This window comes from Drosophila virilis, chromosome X (genome assembly GCF_030788295.1).
Source record: "Drosophila virilis strain 15010-1051.87 chromosome X, Dvir_AGI_RSII-ME, whole genome shotgun sequence".
In the NCBI taxonomy this organism is placed as follows: domain Eukaryota; kingdom Metazoa; phylum Arthropoda; class Insecta; order Diptera; family Drosophilidae; genus Drosophila; species Drosophila virilis.
The window spans coordinates 9,642,354-9,658,878 of record NC_091543.1 but is presented as its reverse complement, the minus strand read 5'-3'; the positions used below and the strand labels follow the sequence as shown (position 1 = coordinate 9,658,878).

Genomic DNA, 16,525 nt, shown 5'->3' with positions numbered 1-16,525 from the left:
TGCTTCAAACGGATCAATATAAAAAGTGACTCGCAGCGACTCGCATATATTACTTTCGATAATCGGTGTGCTAGTAATGTCTGCCTATATGTTCTTAATGAAGATGTATTTATCACAAAAAAAAAATATCTATCTATGTGAGTGTCATACCATCTATGTTTTTACCACCCATAATGTGGTTCAATGTGGTAATGTTGTATCGCCTACAATATTGTGTATTTTTCTCAACTAAAGTACTTTTGCCTTAATACCAATTACAATACATCCACTGAAGAGAGTCGTCTGACCAGTCCAAAACTGTTTCAGGTAATATTCACTCAAGGCCTGAACTCTTCTAATGTATGTATAACAATTATGAGCTCATAAACGACTTGAACTACAATCAATCACTTTTTCACCCAACTCACGTTTTATTTATTTAAAGTGACATCTTGAAAGGTCATTTGAGCGATAATACACAAGTGAAAGACCAGTGTGCGTTGCTTGCTCCTGTATATTGTAATATGATCTTTGTTTGAACTTTTGACACACAAATTGTAGGGTACAAAATTTGTAAAAATGATAGCTGAACTTAATTGTTGTTTATTGATGTTAATTAAACACAAAATGTCTCAGATAACGAGTTCAAGGCAATTAAATAGACGGAAGCCCGAAAAGTACGCACATATTAAAAAGGATGTTTTAGTTTTTATGCACCATAAGGCAAGAAGGGGCAACACCCAAAATGAATGTCCAATTGCGCAATTTAATCATACTTATAATTAAATTATAATTTAATATTAAGTAGAGCATGTGGCATATGAGTACACTGAAATACTTGTTCAACCAGGACCATCAGAAAGTAATCTGCTAAATTTGCATTAACACTGTGGCATATAAATTTCTTTATGCTATCTCTGTTGGGCGTGGCCGAAAAGTCATATTAAAAGTTGTTTAGCGGAACAGATACAAGAAAGTCTCTAATCTAAAAAGAGTGGAATATAAATTGGTTAGTACGGTCAGATAAGTCAGTTGGCCTACATATTATGCTCACTAATACATACAGGGTATAAGCTTGCAAAGTATATGATAAATATTTTGAAAAATGTTTTAAGCAGCACTCGTGGAAATTGAAAAAGATGTCAGATGCTGTGCACTGCTTGGGGAACTGCTTGACGCACAGCGAAAGCACAAAGCAGGCAGCCTTTCAAGAAGTGCATGGTATAAAGCAGTCGAAAGCAGTGCACGCCCACGTAAATTGAATAAATGCAATGCATAAAAGCTGCATTAAATTAATTAAGTCAGAGTACCTAACTAACATAGTAAGTGGTACTAGGTACAAAGAACTAGCTGCTATCCAATGTATATGCTAGGCTGCGTTCAATCAGCGGCGACGCTGGCGCCAACCTTTACAGCTCGAAGCGCAGGTCAGGCACGTAAGCGTCAATATGATAAGACGCCGCTGTCGCTGCCGCCGCCGACGGTGTCTGCTTCTGCAGCTGTAAGAGATTTGAAGCTGAGCAGCAGCAGTTGTGCGTCTCACAGTTGGTAGGTATAAAAATGCGAGTGCAGGGCCAGTTAGGCATATCAGTGGCAACTACACCTTCGACATGTGGGCACAACTCAGTACAATTGCATTAATATTAAGTCTGCTCGGCCTAGTCACGGCACAGCGCTACCTGCAGCATCCAGAGCCGCAAGGACGTGGCAGAGGCGACTACACCACCTGCGGTCAACCAGTGTGCGCCACCAATGGCTATTGCTATCGCTCATTCGAGAACATTTGCTGCCTAAACACCTTCAATTTACAACTGCTCTTCGCTGGACAAAGAGGTAAGTTAGGGGCTATTTAACCAGTATGCTCTTCACCCCTACACATTTCCTGCATCATTTCAGAATTTGTGGAAGCTGACATGCAGCACTGCTTGCCAAAGCCAACTTGGTTCGACTACAGCACACCCTACAGAGCTCGTCCGCTACTCTCCTCCTCCTCCTCCTCGTACGCCTATGCAGCCGCTTATGATTCGCCCTATACATACGAGCTTGCTGCTGCACAGGCACCATACCCTTCAGAGTCATATAATCCTTATCGCTTCTACAAGTCACAAGCACAGGACATATATTCCCCGACGAACGGGTTTGGGGGAAGACCTGACTTTACTAGCACGTGGGAACGTTACAGGGGAATGCAGGAATACTTTACTGAGCGACCTGCACCTACAATATCCACAGCATCAGAATCCACAACAATAGCAACCACATCCAGTTCAACAGCTACTGCCACCGCGGAATCCACGGTGCCAACGACATCAGTTGCAACAACAGCAACCACGACAGGAACTGCAGCAGTTAACACTCAATTCCCAGTATCAACTACACCGACATTCACATTAGGCTCAAGCACGGCAGTTACAACAGAATCTAATATACCATCCACAACGAGTGCCATAGCAATAACGAGCACAACAGTTTCAACACAGTCTACACAGATCCCAACTGAGAATTCAACAACAGGCTCAAGCACAACAGCAACCACACCATTTATTTCACTTTCAAGTTCAACAGTTACAACACCATCCACACAAGAGTCTGCTTTAGTAGGGGTATTGAGTACAGCAATTAGGGAAGAATCAATACAACCATTATCAACCAATTCAACAGGAATGTTCAATTCCTCAGGCATAACACAGTCCACAACAAATACACAACCTGCATCAAGAAATTTAATAGCACAGCCAAGCACAAGTGCGCCTACAACACAATTCACATTACCATCCACAACAACAGAAGAATCTACACTATTTACACAGCTGCCCACAGTCAACTCCACGACACAGCCCACCACTAAAGCAACCACAATACTATCCACAATTTCATCCACATTAGCATCTAACACAACAACAGTAGCAAATACCCAAGCAATCATATCATCTACAGCGAACTCTATCTCAATAACAACGGAGTCCACTTCATCTGCAACAACGACAACCACACCACAGCCAACTACCACAGCATCCACAACAGTATCCACAACAGCTTCAACAAGAGCGTCAACAGCTGATAAAATAGAAACAACACAGTTCTCGGCAGGCTCAACAAATAACTCTACAGCACAGCCGAGTGCACCCATAGCCCCAACAGCATCCGCAGCATTTATAATAGGATCCACTGTGGAATCCTCTACAACATCAACAACAAGTGCTACAGTAAGAGCACAAGACTCAACGCCTGTTTCAACAACGAACTCCACCGCTGAGTCGAGCACGCCCGTTTCCATCACATCATCCACAACAGCATCTACAACAGCATTCAGAACAGCATCCCCAACTGCATCCACAACTGGATCCACAACAACATCTGCACCAGCATCGACTTTAGCAACCACTTTAGCAATTTCCCCTTCATTAGCAACCACAACAGAATCCACAGCAAATTTGACAACAGCATCCACATTAGCAGCCACAGCGGCACCCGCATCAACTGTTTCTATTGTAACACCTCAATCCATGCTTGCCTTAAGAGTGAACGCAGCACAGTTGAGTACATCAGCATCCTCAGCCGCATCCACAACAGCATCCACTGCGGCATCCACTGCGGCATCCACAGCGGCATCCACTTCAGCGTCTACAGAAGCAACAACACAATTGACAACAAGCTTCACAGCAGAGCCGAGTAGAGCTAAGACTCCCACAACAGAATCCATAATAGCATCCACAGCCGCCAGCAGCGACATGAATGCCGTGAGTATTTTCAGAGTGTAATATTACAACAATTTGCACGCGTTATAAAACCTATAGCATACTATACTCGACTATCTATTTTCTATTTTTTTTTCCCCCGAACAGAGCACTCTGGTCTCTCTGGTCTTTAGAGTGCCCGACAGCAGAGTCTTTAGACTCGCACTGGCCTCGCAGATAACCCATCCAATAACTGGGCATAAGACGTGCGCCGACGAGACCAATTTGGAGCTGAAAGTTAAGGGCATATCGGAAACGCTCAAGTTTACTGGATGCCTCTTCAATAACTCAGCCCGCTCTGAATCGAATGACGGCACCTCGACAAGCCCAACACCCAATAGCAGCACACAAAAATCAGTTAACTATAAGCCTTATGGTTACTTATATGGTTTTGCCTATGGCAGTGGTTATGGATCCGGCTATGGACCTGGCCACGGATCTGGTTATGGACCCGGCTATGCCAGCGGCTCCGCTGCGGCGGCTAGGCCCCATAGCTGGGCACAATACTATCATCGGCCTTAATTTTACTTAACGACCTATCTCAATGGTTCTCTACTATATTGTAAAATAATCAATAAGACTTTTTTTTAATATTCGTATACCTTGCATATCTTTAGAGCTATTCAACATATAAGCAAATAAAATTTTGATACCCAAGCGATTGCTGTGCGGCAACGTGACATTTAATACCAAAAGTATTCCAAAATGTTTACCTTTCAGCTTTAGTAATACTCATAGTAATTCAATAATTGATGACTCGCCCGCTTATTGCGTAGTTTCGGGGCTAAGGTGGGTCTGAAACAATTTGCTTGGCTCATCATAAAATCATTTTCCTATACATTGAGTAATATACCCAAGAAATGCTATTGTATACCTTCATATAGATATAAGTATTTTTTTTTGCAAATTATTTCCAGCTGACTGGTGACCTTGACAATTGTCTATAATATCGTTATACGCTGCGTGGCAGGTCGATTAATCAGTATCATTGTCATATTTTCATAACTCGTAACGTTTTGAAAGTAAGAATTTTAATTCACAAAATTTCCCATGGCGCAAAGTTTACGTATAACACGAATAACGAAGATATGAGTGTAGCTCAAAAACTTTCATAAGCTGAACAAAAAAAAACCATACTAAAAAAACACAAAAAACTTTGTGCTAACCGTCTAGCTTTAACCTAGAAGCGTTGATATAATTAATTACCGAAATGGAGCTCTGGACACGTAGACATTGCAATGATATGAGGGCATATGCCACAAGCCCATTGGAGGTCATCGTATAAAAAGCACAGCCTGTGCGAGGCTAGACCATAGTCGAGCTTAGGATTCTACACAAAATGCTCGCGTTCCATTTGTTCCTCTGCAGTTTGTTTACGGGCGCCTGGAGCTGGGGTTATGGCGAACCCAAATATTATGCCCCAACGTGCGACTATATCAATTGTCCGGCAGTCAAAGACGAAGTCTGTGCCAAGACCCAGGGCTCACACCAGGCTGCGACCTTTGATAACGCCTGCGAGGTTCAGCGCTATAGCTGCCTGACCGGACAATGTATGTGGATGATAATAATATAATCTATAGTACTTAAAACTCCCCATTGACAGATTGGCACATACTCTACGAGGGACCTTGCGAGTGCCCAGTCAAATGTCCACTCACGTGTAGTCCCGTCTGTGCCGCGCTGGGCAGTACGCAGAAAACCTTCCAAAATTACTGTGAAATGTTGCAGTTCATCTGCCATACAGGAGAACGTAAGTACTGCATACTTTCTTTCCATCTTATTCTCTTTACTTTCTTTATCTCATACTTTCTATCCTGTTTTCGATTCTTTCAGCTTGGAAATACCTTCGCAATGAGGCTTGCTTAGATACAGAATCCCAATACTCGGCGTATGCAGGACCATTCATTTCTCGTGAATCATATCCAGTTTATGGGCCCCATCCTTATGGACAACATGCGTATAGACCACCCGCTTATGGCCCTCCAGCCTATGGAGCTCCTGCCTACCAAGCCCCAGCCTATGGGCCCCCAATGGCATATCCCAGAGCCTTCCAATCCCCACCACACCCATATGCAGCATCGCAGCTGCAGCCATATCATCTATCAATCTCAAGGGACGCTTTGCCAACTGAGTCAACGGATGCGTTTGGCCCAACAACAACCAACATAGTTCCCGATAGATCTACAAGTTCTCCTTATACTGAAGCACCAACATCGACTGAATCATCAACAGTTTCGACAGCAGCTCCAACCAATTCAACTGTAGCGGCTAATGCGCCACAGTTTGTTGCACAAAGCTTAATCACAGATACAAAATCTGAATCAGATGCTGCTTCCCAAGATACATTGGCTACCGCTGTGAACACAACTGCTGTACCTTCAAAGCCCATTTACGTAACAGAAGCTACCGTCAGTTCTACTTCGTATTCTACACCTGTTTCAAATGATTCAACTTCACCAAGCAATGAATCTAGAAAAGTTCAAAGTAAGGCGGCAATAGCAAATCGGGTAGAAAACACTTCGGAAAGCAACACAACTCCTGCGGAAGTCTCTTTGAATGCTACAGCGGCAACGACACCTGTAAATTCAAATTTTGATTCCACAACAGAAGCTTTTGCCAGTTCTGGCTCGGAGTCTACCTCGAGTGCCCCACCCAAAGATATATACAGCTCTTATACATCAACAGCTTCGTACTCAAGCCCTGTTACGTCTGACACAGCATCAGCTAGGAAGGCTGTGGAGCCCAAAGTAGATAGCTATACGCCTACTGCGGCTGCTTCCTCATATACCGCTGCGAATAATACAACTCAACTGCCCCTGGAAACTACAATAGCTTCTGATTCCACAACAGAAGCTTCGGTAGGTTCCACGGACTCGACCTCACAGCTGAGCTCGGTCGCGACAGAAACTTCGACTGAAGCATCAACATTGGGCAACGCACCACGATTTAGAGCTCAAAGCTTAAGTAGAGCATCAGCTGTAAATCAAACACAAAGTACTCTAGTTAATAACACCACTACGACGGAAAGCCCATTAAGCGATACATCAGAGACTACAGCCATAAGTCCTAATTCCACATCAGAAGCTCCTGTGAGTTCTGCCAGTAATTCCACTGCGGCTGAGTCATTATACCCAACAACAGTTCCATCATATGGAACGGCTCGACAGTCCCAAGTTGAAAGCTTGTACTTACCCACCTCAAATTCATTACCGAAATATTCATCGGAATCGACTGCTTATCCTCAGGAATCTTCCTCCGAACCTCCTGTGAGTTCGACCTCCGTCTCGACACCAGCTTCGACATCGCCAAGTAGTGAGCCACAAGTGAGAGCTCAAAGCTTAAGTAGAGCAGCAGCTGTTAATCAGACCCAAGCTGATCCAGTTGATAATACCACAGCGACTACAGCCATAAGTCCAAATTCCACATCAGAAGCTACTGTGAGTTCTGCCAGTAATTCCACTGCGGCTGAGTCATTATACGCAACAACAGTTCAATCATATGGAACGACTCGACAGTCCCAAGTTGAAAGCTTGTACTTACCCACCTCAAATTCATTACCGAAATATTCATCGGAATCGACTGCTTATCCTCAGGAATCTTCCTCCGAACCTCCTGTGAGTTCGACCTCCGTCTCGACACCAGCTTCGACATCGCCAAGTAGTGAGCCACAAGTGAGAGCTCAAAGCTTAAGTAGAGCATCAGCTGTAAATCAAACACAAAGTACTCTAGTTAATAACACCACTACGACGGAAAGCCCATTAAGCGATACATCAGAGACTACAGCCATAAGTCCTAATTCCACATCAGAAGCTACTGTGAGTTCTGCCAGTAATTCCACTGCGGCTGAGTCATTATACCCAACAACAGTTCCATCATATGGAACGGCTCGACAGTCCCAAGTTGAAAGCTTGTACTTACCCACCTCAAATTCATTACCGAAATATTCATCGGAATCGACTGCTTATCCTCAGGAATCTTCCTCCGAACCTCCTGTGAGTTCGACCTCCGTCTCGACACCAGCTTCGACATCGCCAAGTAGTGAGCCACAAGTGAGAGCTCAAAGCTTAAGTAGAGCAGCAGCTGTTAATCAAACCCAAGCTGATCCAGTTAATAATACCACAGCGACTACAGCCATAAGTCCTAATTCCACATCAGAAGCTACTGTGAGTTCTGCCAGTAATTCCACTGCGGCTGAGTCATTATACCCAACAACAGTTCCATCATATGGAACGGCTCGACAGTCCCAAGTTGAAAGCTTGTACTTACCCACCTCAAATTCATTACCGAAATATTCATCGGAATCGACTGCTTATCCTCAGGAATCTTCCTCCGAACCTCCTGTGAGTTCGACCTCCGTCTCGACACCAGGTTCGACATCGCCAAGTAGTGAGCCACAAGTGAGAGCTCAAAGCTTAAGTAGAGCAGCAGCTGTTAATCAGACCCAAGCTGATCCAGTTGATAATACCACAGCCATAAGTCCAAATTCCACATCAGAAGCTCCTGTGAGTTCTGCCAGTAATTCCACTGCGGCTGAGTCATTATACCCAACAACAGTTCCATCATATGGAACGGCTCGACAGTCCCAAGTTGAAAGCTTGTACTTACCCACCTCAAATTCATTACCGAAATATTCATCGGAATCGACTGCTTATCCTCAGGAATCTTCCTCCGAACCTCCTGTGAGTTCGACCTCCGTCTCGACACCAGCTTCGACATCGCCAAGTAGTGAGCCACAAGTGAGAGCTCAAAGCTTAAGTAGAGCAGCAGCTGTTAATCAGACCCAAGTTGATCCAGTTAATAATACGACTCTTTCGGATACGACACCTACAGAAACAACGGAAGCAATTGAATCCACAACTGAAGCTCTTGTCAGTTCGAGCTCGAATTCCACAGCACAATCGAGTTCAGATTTAACGACAGTTCCAACATATTCGACATCAGCAAGTAATGTACCAGCCATAGATAATACTCAACGTGCTTCAGATAAAAATACAACTTTATCGGAGTCACCTAACCGAGAGAGTACGAATGGAACCCAGTTGATTGTACAAGTGTCTGAAAAGGATGACGTTCAGACAGTTAAGATTAATAATCAAAATACCAATCCAAGTCCGACATACGTGTTCATATTCCTGTCCAAATCCTCAGCACAAAAAGTGGAAGTATGAGTAAGTTACAAAGGAAATGGATAGATTATTAGACAAAACAATGCCAGAAAAATCAACTAATCCCAATTCAATTATAAGACTTAAACAATTGTTAATTTACATATTAATAAATATATAAATATATATGATTCAGTTAATTGTTTCGCATATGCACATCAATATTGTTGGGTTTGGATGTGGTGCCAGCTGCTTTTTGGCAACTGGCTTAAAGCTTGAACTGGTTCGGTTCGACCTGGATCCCTTTCCAAAAATGTGGATTTGTCTTGATACGATTGGTCCCTAAATACTCCCATGACATATTTGTAAAAGGTAAACTTTGGATTGGTGTCAATACGAATTTTACTTAATTCTTAAGAACAATTGGTTTTCGATGTGGTTTCGGTATTTCAGGTTTCGGGCTGGCCACCGTGTTCACTTTGAAGCCCGTCGCATTGCGAGCCACAACGGCTGTGCCGAGTTTTAGCACCTTGGTGGTGCTAGCGGTGCGGTCAACGGTGGCGGCAGCGATGGTGTCCGCGATGGTGGCTGTGGTGCTGGTGACCTCTGGAGCAGCGCTGATGCTGCTTGAACTAACTGTGGTTGTGGAAGTGGTGCCGTAGGGCACATAAAAGAATTTAATTTCCTCTCTCGGTGAGCTGCTCCTTTTGGGCGTCTCGCTAATGATCGGTATGGCTGTTGTGCTCGTAATTGCTTGTGGCTTAGGTGTGGTTGTTGTGCTAGTGGTGGTGGTGGTGGTGCTGGGCGGCGTATCGGTAATGGTGCCCACACCCGGCACATAGAGCGACAGACTAGAGTCCGTGATGGCGTCATAGTTGAGGCCCACATCGGGTATGTTGTAGACGCTATAAGCATGGACGGCACGCGAGACGGAAACATGGGGATTGCCTAGGTTCATGTAACGATGGAACTGCATGGGCGCTAATGTTGTGGTTGAGCTGCTGCTGGTAGTGGTGGTGGTGGTTCTGCTACGCTTATTGCCCAGCCTCACGTAGATGTGCCTCCTGTTGGCGGGCGTGGCTGCTGTTGTTGTGGATGTGGTTGTTGTTGTTGTTGTAGAGGATGTGGTGCTGCGGCGTCTGCCATGCTTGCGCTTGCCTTTGCCCTTGCTGCCTGGCCTGGACTTAAACCTGACATCTCGACAGGGTCCTTTCCTCAGGATGCGCATGGCTGGAATTGGAATTAAACAAAGTTTGCGGGCGTCATCATTTTACGGTTCGAGTATACACACTTTGCTTGGTCAGGCAACCGCGTCGATGCGCCTCACACTCGTTTGCAAAGGTCACACCCCGATCCTGCTTGGCTCCCGGCTCACTGACCGCACAGACGGGCGCGTATGTTTTATTGCAGATTATGTTGTCGCATTGCGGCAGACAGCGCTCCAGCTCGGTGGGCTCCAGTTCTGATTGGGGCAAGGACTCTCATTAGCAGTGGCTCGCATGGAAGCGTGCGGCCAACTTACCCGTGCCGTATTGGAAGAGCAGCTTCATGTTGGCTGCCTCCAGCTTGCAGTTGTTCTCAAAGTAAAAGTAGTTGGTGCCATTGGTGGCACACACTGGCTGCCCGCCGGTTCCACACTTTGGCTGATAGTCCACATACTGATACTGAAAGGGTCCCAGCCGATCGTGGCCATGATTCTGCCCATGGCCAAACAACTTGTCATACTGCGCCTTTGCATATTGCTCATCATTGTACTGCCAGGCGGCGTTGGCCGATCCTACAACCGCCAGGCTTATCAGCTGACTCCAGAGCAGAAGCTGGGCCATCCTCGCCGTCCATTTGAGATCTAGCCGTTGCATCATCTCCAATTCTTAGCTGGTCACTGATCTCTGCCGCAGCCTCGGTGCGTTTTATACCGGGCCATCGGGCAAGCAGCTGGACTTATCTCCGATTTGAACACCCCCACAACGTGTCGATATGCGCTGTTCGCATTGACGCAATCGGTCGCTGGACAAATGCATTTTTGCAGTTGCCGCCGCAATCGATTGGCCAACCGCCGACTGGGCCAAGATTGCCAGAGAACGGGTTAACGAACGCAACAGTTTGCGAGAATCTGCATACTGACCACACAGTTCTTTATCAGAACTTGGCGTAGCTAGCCGATTGATTTGCTCTTCAATTACAAATATGAACGGACGGACAATGTATATAAATTGTTTTTAGCGGTTTGGGTACAAAACCATTTAGAGCTTCTTTGGTTGAAAGCTGCAATTATTGAAGCTCAGCTTTTGAAAGTTTGCAAGCATGTTGGCCATGCTAACTGAAATTTATTGGTAAGTTCATTGAGCTTTTTAGTGGTGAAAAGCTTTCATATTGTACCATAAATATATTTGAGACTGCCATAAATTTATAAATTATAATGTGCAATTTTAATGTAAAAATTATCAAATTTAATAAAACAAAGTTTGTTCATTTTCAATCGGCATTTATTTTTGTAGCACTTAGTTATGTCAATGTTTTCAATTCCGTTCGAGCGCAAACTGCGCGAATTTTCAGTACAGGGGAGGGGTGTGGGGCGGGGTTGGGGGTCTGCTGTGGCCCCTAGCAAAGGTAGATTTTGATGGGGGAGGGGGGGTTAGAGGGTTTCGTGGTACCGCTCGGAACTGTGGTAAAAACAAAATTTGGCATGAATTGCGAGAATATGTTATCCGATTACAATCAGAACTTACCGGAATTCTAAATAAGCGTACATGATGAACTGTCATGAACAGTTCATCGATATGGCATATTGCTGCCTTCAAATAGTTTCATTATCAAACAGATCCACTCGATATTTCAGATACGCATATACATACAAATGACGTATATATATGTATATATAATGTTGTTCCTTAAATATATTGTATATTATATGCATATTTATTGCAGAATATGTACATATACAGCACGGTCATGTTCGACGCAAACTGCGCGCCCCCAAAGCGGCCTCAAGCTGAGGGCGTGGTACCGTCGTGCTAAATAATAATATAATGTATATGTATAATAGGGAACAATTATGTATATTGCCCGAGAGGGAACTTACTACTCCTACTCCTATCTGTGAGAGATAAATATGGTAAATTAAAACTTCCATTAGCATACAGAAACTATACAATAATTCAAATTAGTTTAAATTGAAAAGGAGTTGTCAGTCGACTACTCACAAATTATTTGTTATCTGCGGTAACTGTCTCCGCATACATTCTTACATCTAGTAACTCATCGATAATAAGCATCAGTATTCGTTGGTGGATCTGTTTTGATAAGATTCAAACAGGCAACCAGAACACGTCCAGCAATCAGTTGGATCTATTTATTGGTAAATAAGATTTGTGAGGCGATTATTTTTCATTCTATTCAAGGTCAGGATTAGATCGACCATTCTATGTTTGTACCCCTATTTTTTCCATTCTATATAGCTCCTCAAGACGGTTCTCACTTACCTGGCGTGTTCCATTATAGTCAGTGAAGTATTGGATTATCGGTAAGTCTTGGTTTTTCCATTGTTGAGGCTAATTCGTTCAATGGGATACGCTCCGCACAGCTTGAGGTATGTTGTTTTTATCGTGTGTGTGTGTGTTTTTTTTTTTTATCTACATTTAGGTGTAGATAAACACTTGCAGAACTTTCGTACGTCCAGTTATAAAATTTTTCGTCCCTTTATGCACAATTAAACACAAATATCAATCAAGCAAACTCAATTTCTTTGAGTTACAATTTACAACATATTTCACGCTTTTCAATTTCGCTTCTTGCCAAAAAAAAAAAACACAAATTTTGAAAACCCGAAAGGATTACGAAAATTATTATTATTGTAATTTTTTCACTTTTCAATTTTTAGCCGAAAAAAGAGTTGTTTTCCAGATGAGCTCTGGGAGTAAACTGATAGATTTTCATAAGAGCACCGGCTCCCTGGGCTAGAAAGTCGAAAGCAACGCCCACTAGATCTAAAAAGAAAACCGAACATAATTAATGTGACATTTAAAGCAACGCACTACTGATTATCTTAATTCGCAATATTTAGTAAGAATTTCGAGCTGATTAGAATAAGGCGTGAATAAGCCGCAAAGAACAAATATAAACCCAATTTCCATAGCTAATTGCTTTTTGAGATACTGAAATGTTTTCCGTTAATCGCGCAAAAACTTTTGGTCATACTCGCGGCATTTGATTATCCCATGGCCAGCTAATAATTGAGTTCTAATCGCTCTCTGTAGAGCTGAGCCAAATTCGTTTGGCAATTTGCCCAAATATCATCTCCCATTTGCCGCACATCGTAATCACATGTGTGCCCGATGCAGGAAACTCCCTCAAAAAGTAAGAAACTGTGTGTTGCCAGCATCTCATCAGCTCATCAAGATGTTAACAACCCCCCCAAAAAGAAAATAAATAAAAAAAATGCCCATCGATCATCATTGCTACCCAACCCTCCCCGCAAGCCCCCTGCCCAACCACTCGTTTGCGCCCATAAATTGTATGAATTATTTAAATATTGATTTATTAGTTGAAATTTTTCATCTAATTTAATAGGGTGAACGGCCCAGTGCCTGTGCTGAGCGAGGAGAGCAAAGAGCGTGGGGGGCAGGGCGCAGGGGGCGGGCTTAGGTAGATGCTTCAGTTTGCAATAAATTTATGATGGAAGTGGATGGCAGAGGGGAGGGAGGGTCGGAAGAGCGGTGTGGGCAGTTGGCATATGCTGCCATATTCGATGTGTGTGGAAAGGCATAAATGAAAAATTGAAAATTAAATGTGGCAAAAGCTGCTGAGAAGCCTTTGACAAGAGGCTGAAACATGGCCGCAGATTGTTGTAAGCTGTTGTTGCAAATGTTATTCCTGTTGTTGTTGCTATGCCATGTTGTTGTTATCTGGCTAACTGTTGTCTGGCTAAATGAAAACTCGTTTATTAATCTGCTAGTGCGTGCGTCGTTGTGTGTGTCGCTGTGTGTGTCGCTGTGTGTTAAACTCAAGCAACGAACAGGCGCCTTTTAGCACCAGTCAACGCACGCTTCAAATGCCCACCGCACACACACACACATGCACACGCATGTACACACATACACACGCATGCACACACTTACCCACACATACGCATGTGTGCGTATGCAAAGTTTATCCAGAGTCCGCTTCTGCACATTAATTTACTGACCTTTTTGTGCCTTTCGCATAGTTTTCAAACTGCGTCCCAAACACACAACCTCCTAGACACACACACACACACCAACGCCTGGACACATCCCCATCACACCGATTTAGTCTACCTAGTGAACATTGCCAACAGACTACACCACATGACCGCCATACACTTGGGCAACGCACAGCTCTGCCGGGTCCGCGACCATGTCCGTGTCCGTTTCTCCAGTTTGGACTTAACAAAATGCGGTTTGCAGTGGGCGTATGAAATACTTGCCCAGGGCAGCCAGAGTGAGTGGGCAGTGGCCAGTGGGCAGTGGCCAGTGGCCAGTGGGCAGCTTTGGAGTTGGTGTATGTTATTGTCCGTCGCAACACATTACATCGTATGATGAATGTGTCACATTTTTGCAGTTTGTTTATTTATTTTTTGTGCTTTCAATCTTTACTTTGCTGTCGTTCTGCATCATCAAACACACACACAAAGAGATAGACAGAGCTACCCAATAGAGCATTAAAATCCTATTGAGAAAATGCTCCATATATGTATAGCCAGATCACATCGATCTCTTAACATGTCTATATATCTATGCATTATCTTCAAATTTAAATATTGTTTGTTCTAGGCTTTGCCTAGCGTCCGAACTAATGTCTCGATAAAGAATAAAATATGTATAATATATAAAGCTAAAGAAAACTCCAGCTCTATTGATGACCATTCAGTGGGAAAACTTTTCAAATGTCAACTCAAGTTAGTTAATTGATTGTAATGACATACCCTTTGATCAGTGTGTAATTTGTAATTATTTTCAGCTGAACTATTCTGAAATAATAAAATAATTGGATTTTATTTTTTCTGCACACAACATCCAATTGGAGCTCAGTAGGGCTTGTGGAGCATAATGTAGTTTGTGTTTAATAAGCAATTGGTTTTATATATCTATATATATATGTGTGTGTGTGCGTGTGTGTGCAGTTACTGAGAAATTGCAGTGTCACAACCATTTCCGTCGAAACGAATTAAAATACAATATTTCCATTGAAGTCCATTTCAATTGATGCTAACGAAGAGCAAACAATTTTCTGTGATTTTAAGCTGTCGCAAAGTTTTTGTTTAGTTTATCATTTGGCATTCTGGGAAGTGAACAAGAGATACATTTTAAATAGAATGCACTAGCCGCTTAAATATGAAATTTATTACTCAAACAAATAATACGTATTCTGTAAATGAAAATGTGATTGCTAGACAAAATGGGCGCAAGCTTAATTTCGAAGCCGATGACCAAGTTATTCCAAAATCGAAAATTCATGATAAAAATTATAGAAATAATAATATTATAAAAATAATATTTATAAGAACTATGATGATAATTATAAGAACAATAATATTAATAACAAGTAAGAGGTTCTAGTCGGGAGCTCCCGACTAGTGGATACCCTGAACCCTCTTCTTCCAACATCAAATGCATATATATTCTATTTAAGAAGCTAAGTATTTGTCAAGTTTGGTGACTCTAGCTCTTATTATTTACAAAAATTTCCCAGAAACAAGATATCGATATCGATTTTTATCGATTGCTTGGAAACGGAGTAAGTAATCGATTATCGGAAACAATCTCGATCTGCGCAGGCACTATGAGCACCTACATCTAACATTTCAAGTCTATAGCTCTTATATGTTCTGAGATCCTTGCGTTCATACATACGGACGGACGGACGGACAGACAGACGGACATGGCTAGATCGACTCGGCTATTGATGCTGATCAAGAATATATTTACTTTATGGGGTCGGAGATGCTTCCTTCTGCCTGTTACATACATTTGTATTTTGCACAAATACAATATACCCTTATACCCAATTTTAATTTTTATTCTCATAGCCAGTTTTAATATTTATTTTTCATTTAGAATAGGGGCGCAAAATATAAGAAAAGGTTGGGTAAAAACAAAGCTCACTGCGCATCTTGTTAGTGAATATATACAGATACAGTTTGCTAAATGTGCAGAGGATCGGGCAATTGTAAATTAAAAATCGAATTGTTTGATAAACTTTTTAAACATACTTGGCCATAGTATGTCTTATATTTGTCTGGATTGTACGCTGTGGAAGGCCAGATTCGCGAACCAAATATAATCCCCCAATTATTTTTTAATATTAACTGATGTTAGCAATTAAAATTGACAACTTATTTAATGGTCGAATTGAATATATGTAGTTAATAATGTCAGTCTATGATAAATCAAAACAAATTGTACGCAATAATAATAATAATACCATTTATTCTACGCTATGCAAAGAAATTTATTTAATCTTTGGCTTATCTACACCAAATCCTAGACGCTAGAAAAGGTAACGTTTCATAGACGTACTGTGCCATAAGAAGTTTAAAGCGCATACACTTTACTCTGTATACATTTCACACTAATTCTTTTTTTTTCCCAAATGAATTATTAAATTTTATTTATTTTTAATTATAAAGTTCTTGCGGTGTGCGTTGAGTGTGGCACAAACAATGTGGCATGCCACATGGAAAAG

General features: G+C 42.5%; 5 protein-coding genes across 5 annotated transcripts in view; 2 read left to right on the top strand and 3 right to left on the bottom strand.

Annotated features, from left to right (window-relative positions):
- The window catches only part of hec (calcitonin receptor hector), a 106,171-nt gene that overhangs the window by 50,305 nt on the left and 39,341 nt on the right, over positions 1–16,525 (bottom strand). The gene's annotated exons all lie outside the window — the stretch shown is intronic.
- Positions 1,582–4,398, top strand: Mur11Da (Mucin related 11Da). Its single transcript, XM_032440684.2, has 3 exons — positions 1,582–1,812; positions 1,876–3,719; positions 3,825–4,398. Exons 1-3 carry the CDS (start codon positions 1,590–1,592, stop codon positions 4,236–4,238), a joined length of 2,481 nt encoding a protein of 826 aa, XP_032296575.1. The 5' UTR covers positions 1,582–1,589; the 3' UTR covers positions 4,239–4,398.
- On the top strand, positions 5,032–8,976 carry LOC6633245 (uncharacterized). The gene is made up of 3 exons (XM_032440676.2): positions 5,032–5,266; positions 5,320–5,466; positions 5,550–8,976. Exons 1-3 carry the CDS (start codon positions 5,056–5,058, stop codon positions 8,882–8,884), a joined length of 3,693 nt encoding a protein of 1,230 aa, XP_032296567.1. The 5' UTR covers positions 5,032–5,055; the 3' UTR covers positions 8,885–8,976.
- On the bottom strand, positions 9,206–11,188 carry LOC6633718 (location of vulva defective 1). Its single transcript, XM_002057086.4, has 3 exons — positions 10,344–11,188; positions 10,113–10,283; positions 9,206–10,051 (listed from the first exon to the last, which is right to left on the bottom strand). The coding sequence occupies exons 1-3, from the start codon at positions 10,681–10,683 to the stop codon at positions 9,228–9,230; spliced, it is 1,335 nt and encodes a 444-aa protein (XP_002057122.2). The 5' UTR covers positions 10,684–11,188; the 3' UTR covers positions 9,206–9,227.
- Positions 12,374–16,525, bottom strand: part of LOC6633714 (V-type proton ATPase subunit F) — a 44,388-nt gene continuing 40,236 nt past the window's right edge. The window contains exon 4 of the mRNA XM_002057082.4: positions 12,374–12,807. The gene's annotated coding sequence lies outside the window, so the exon portion shown is untranslated. The remainder of the gene's footprint in view (positions 12,808–16,525) is intronic.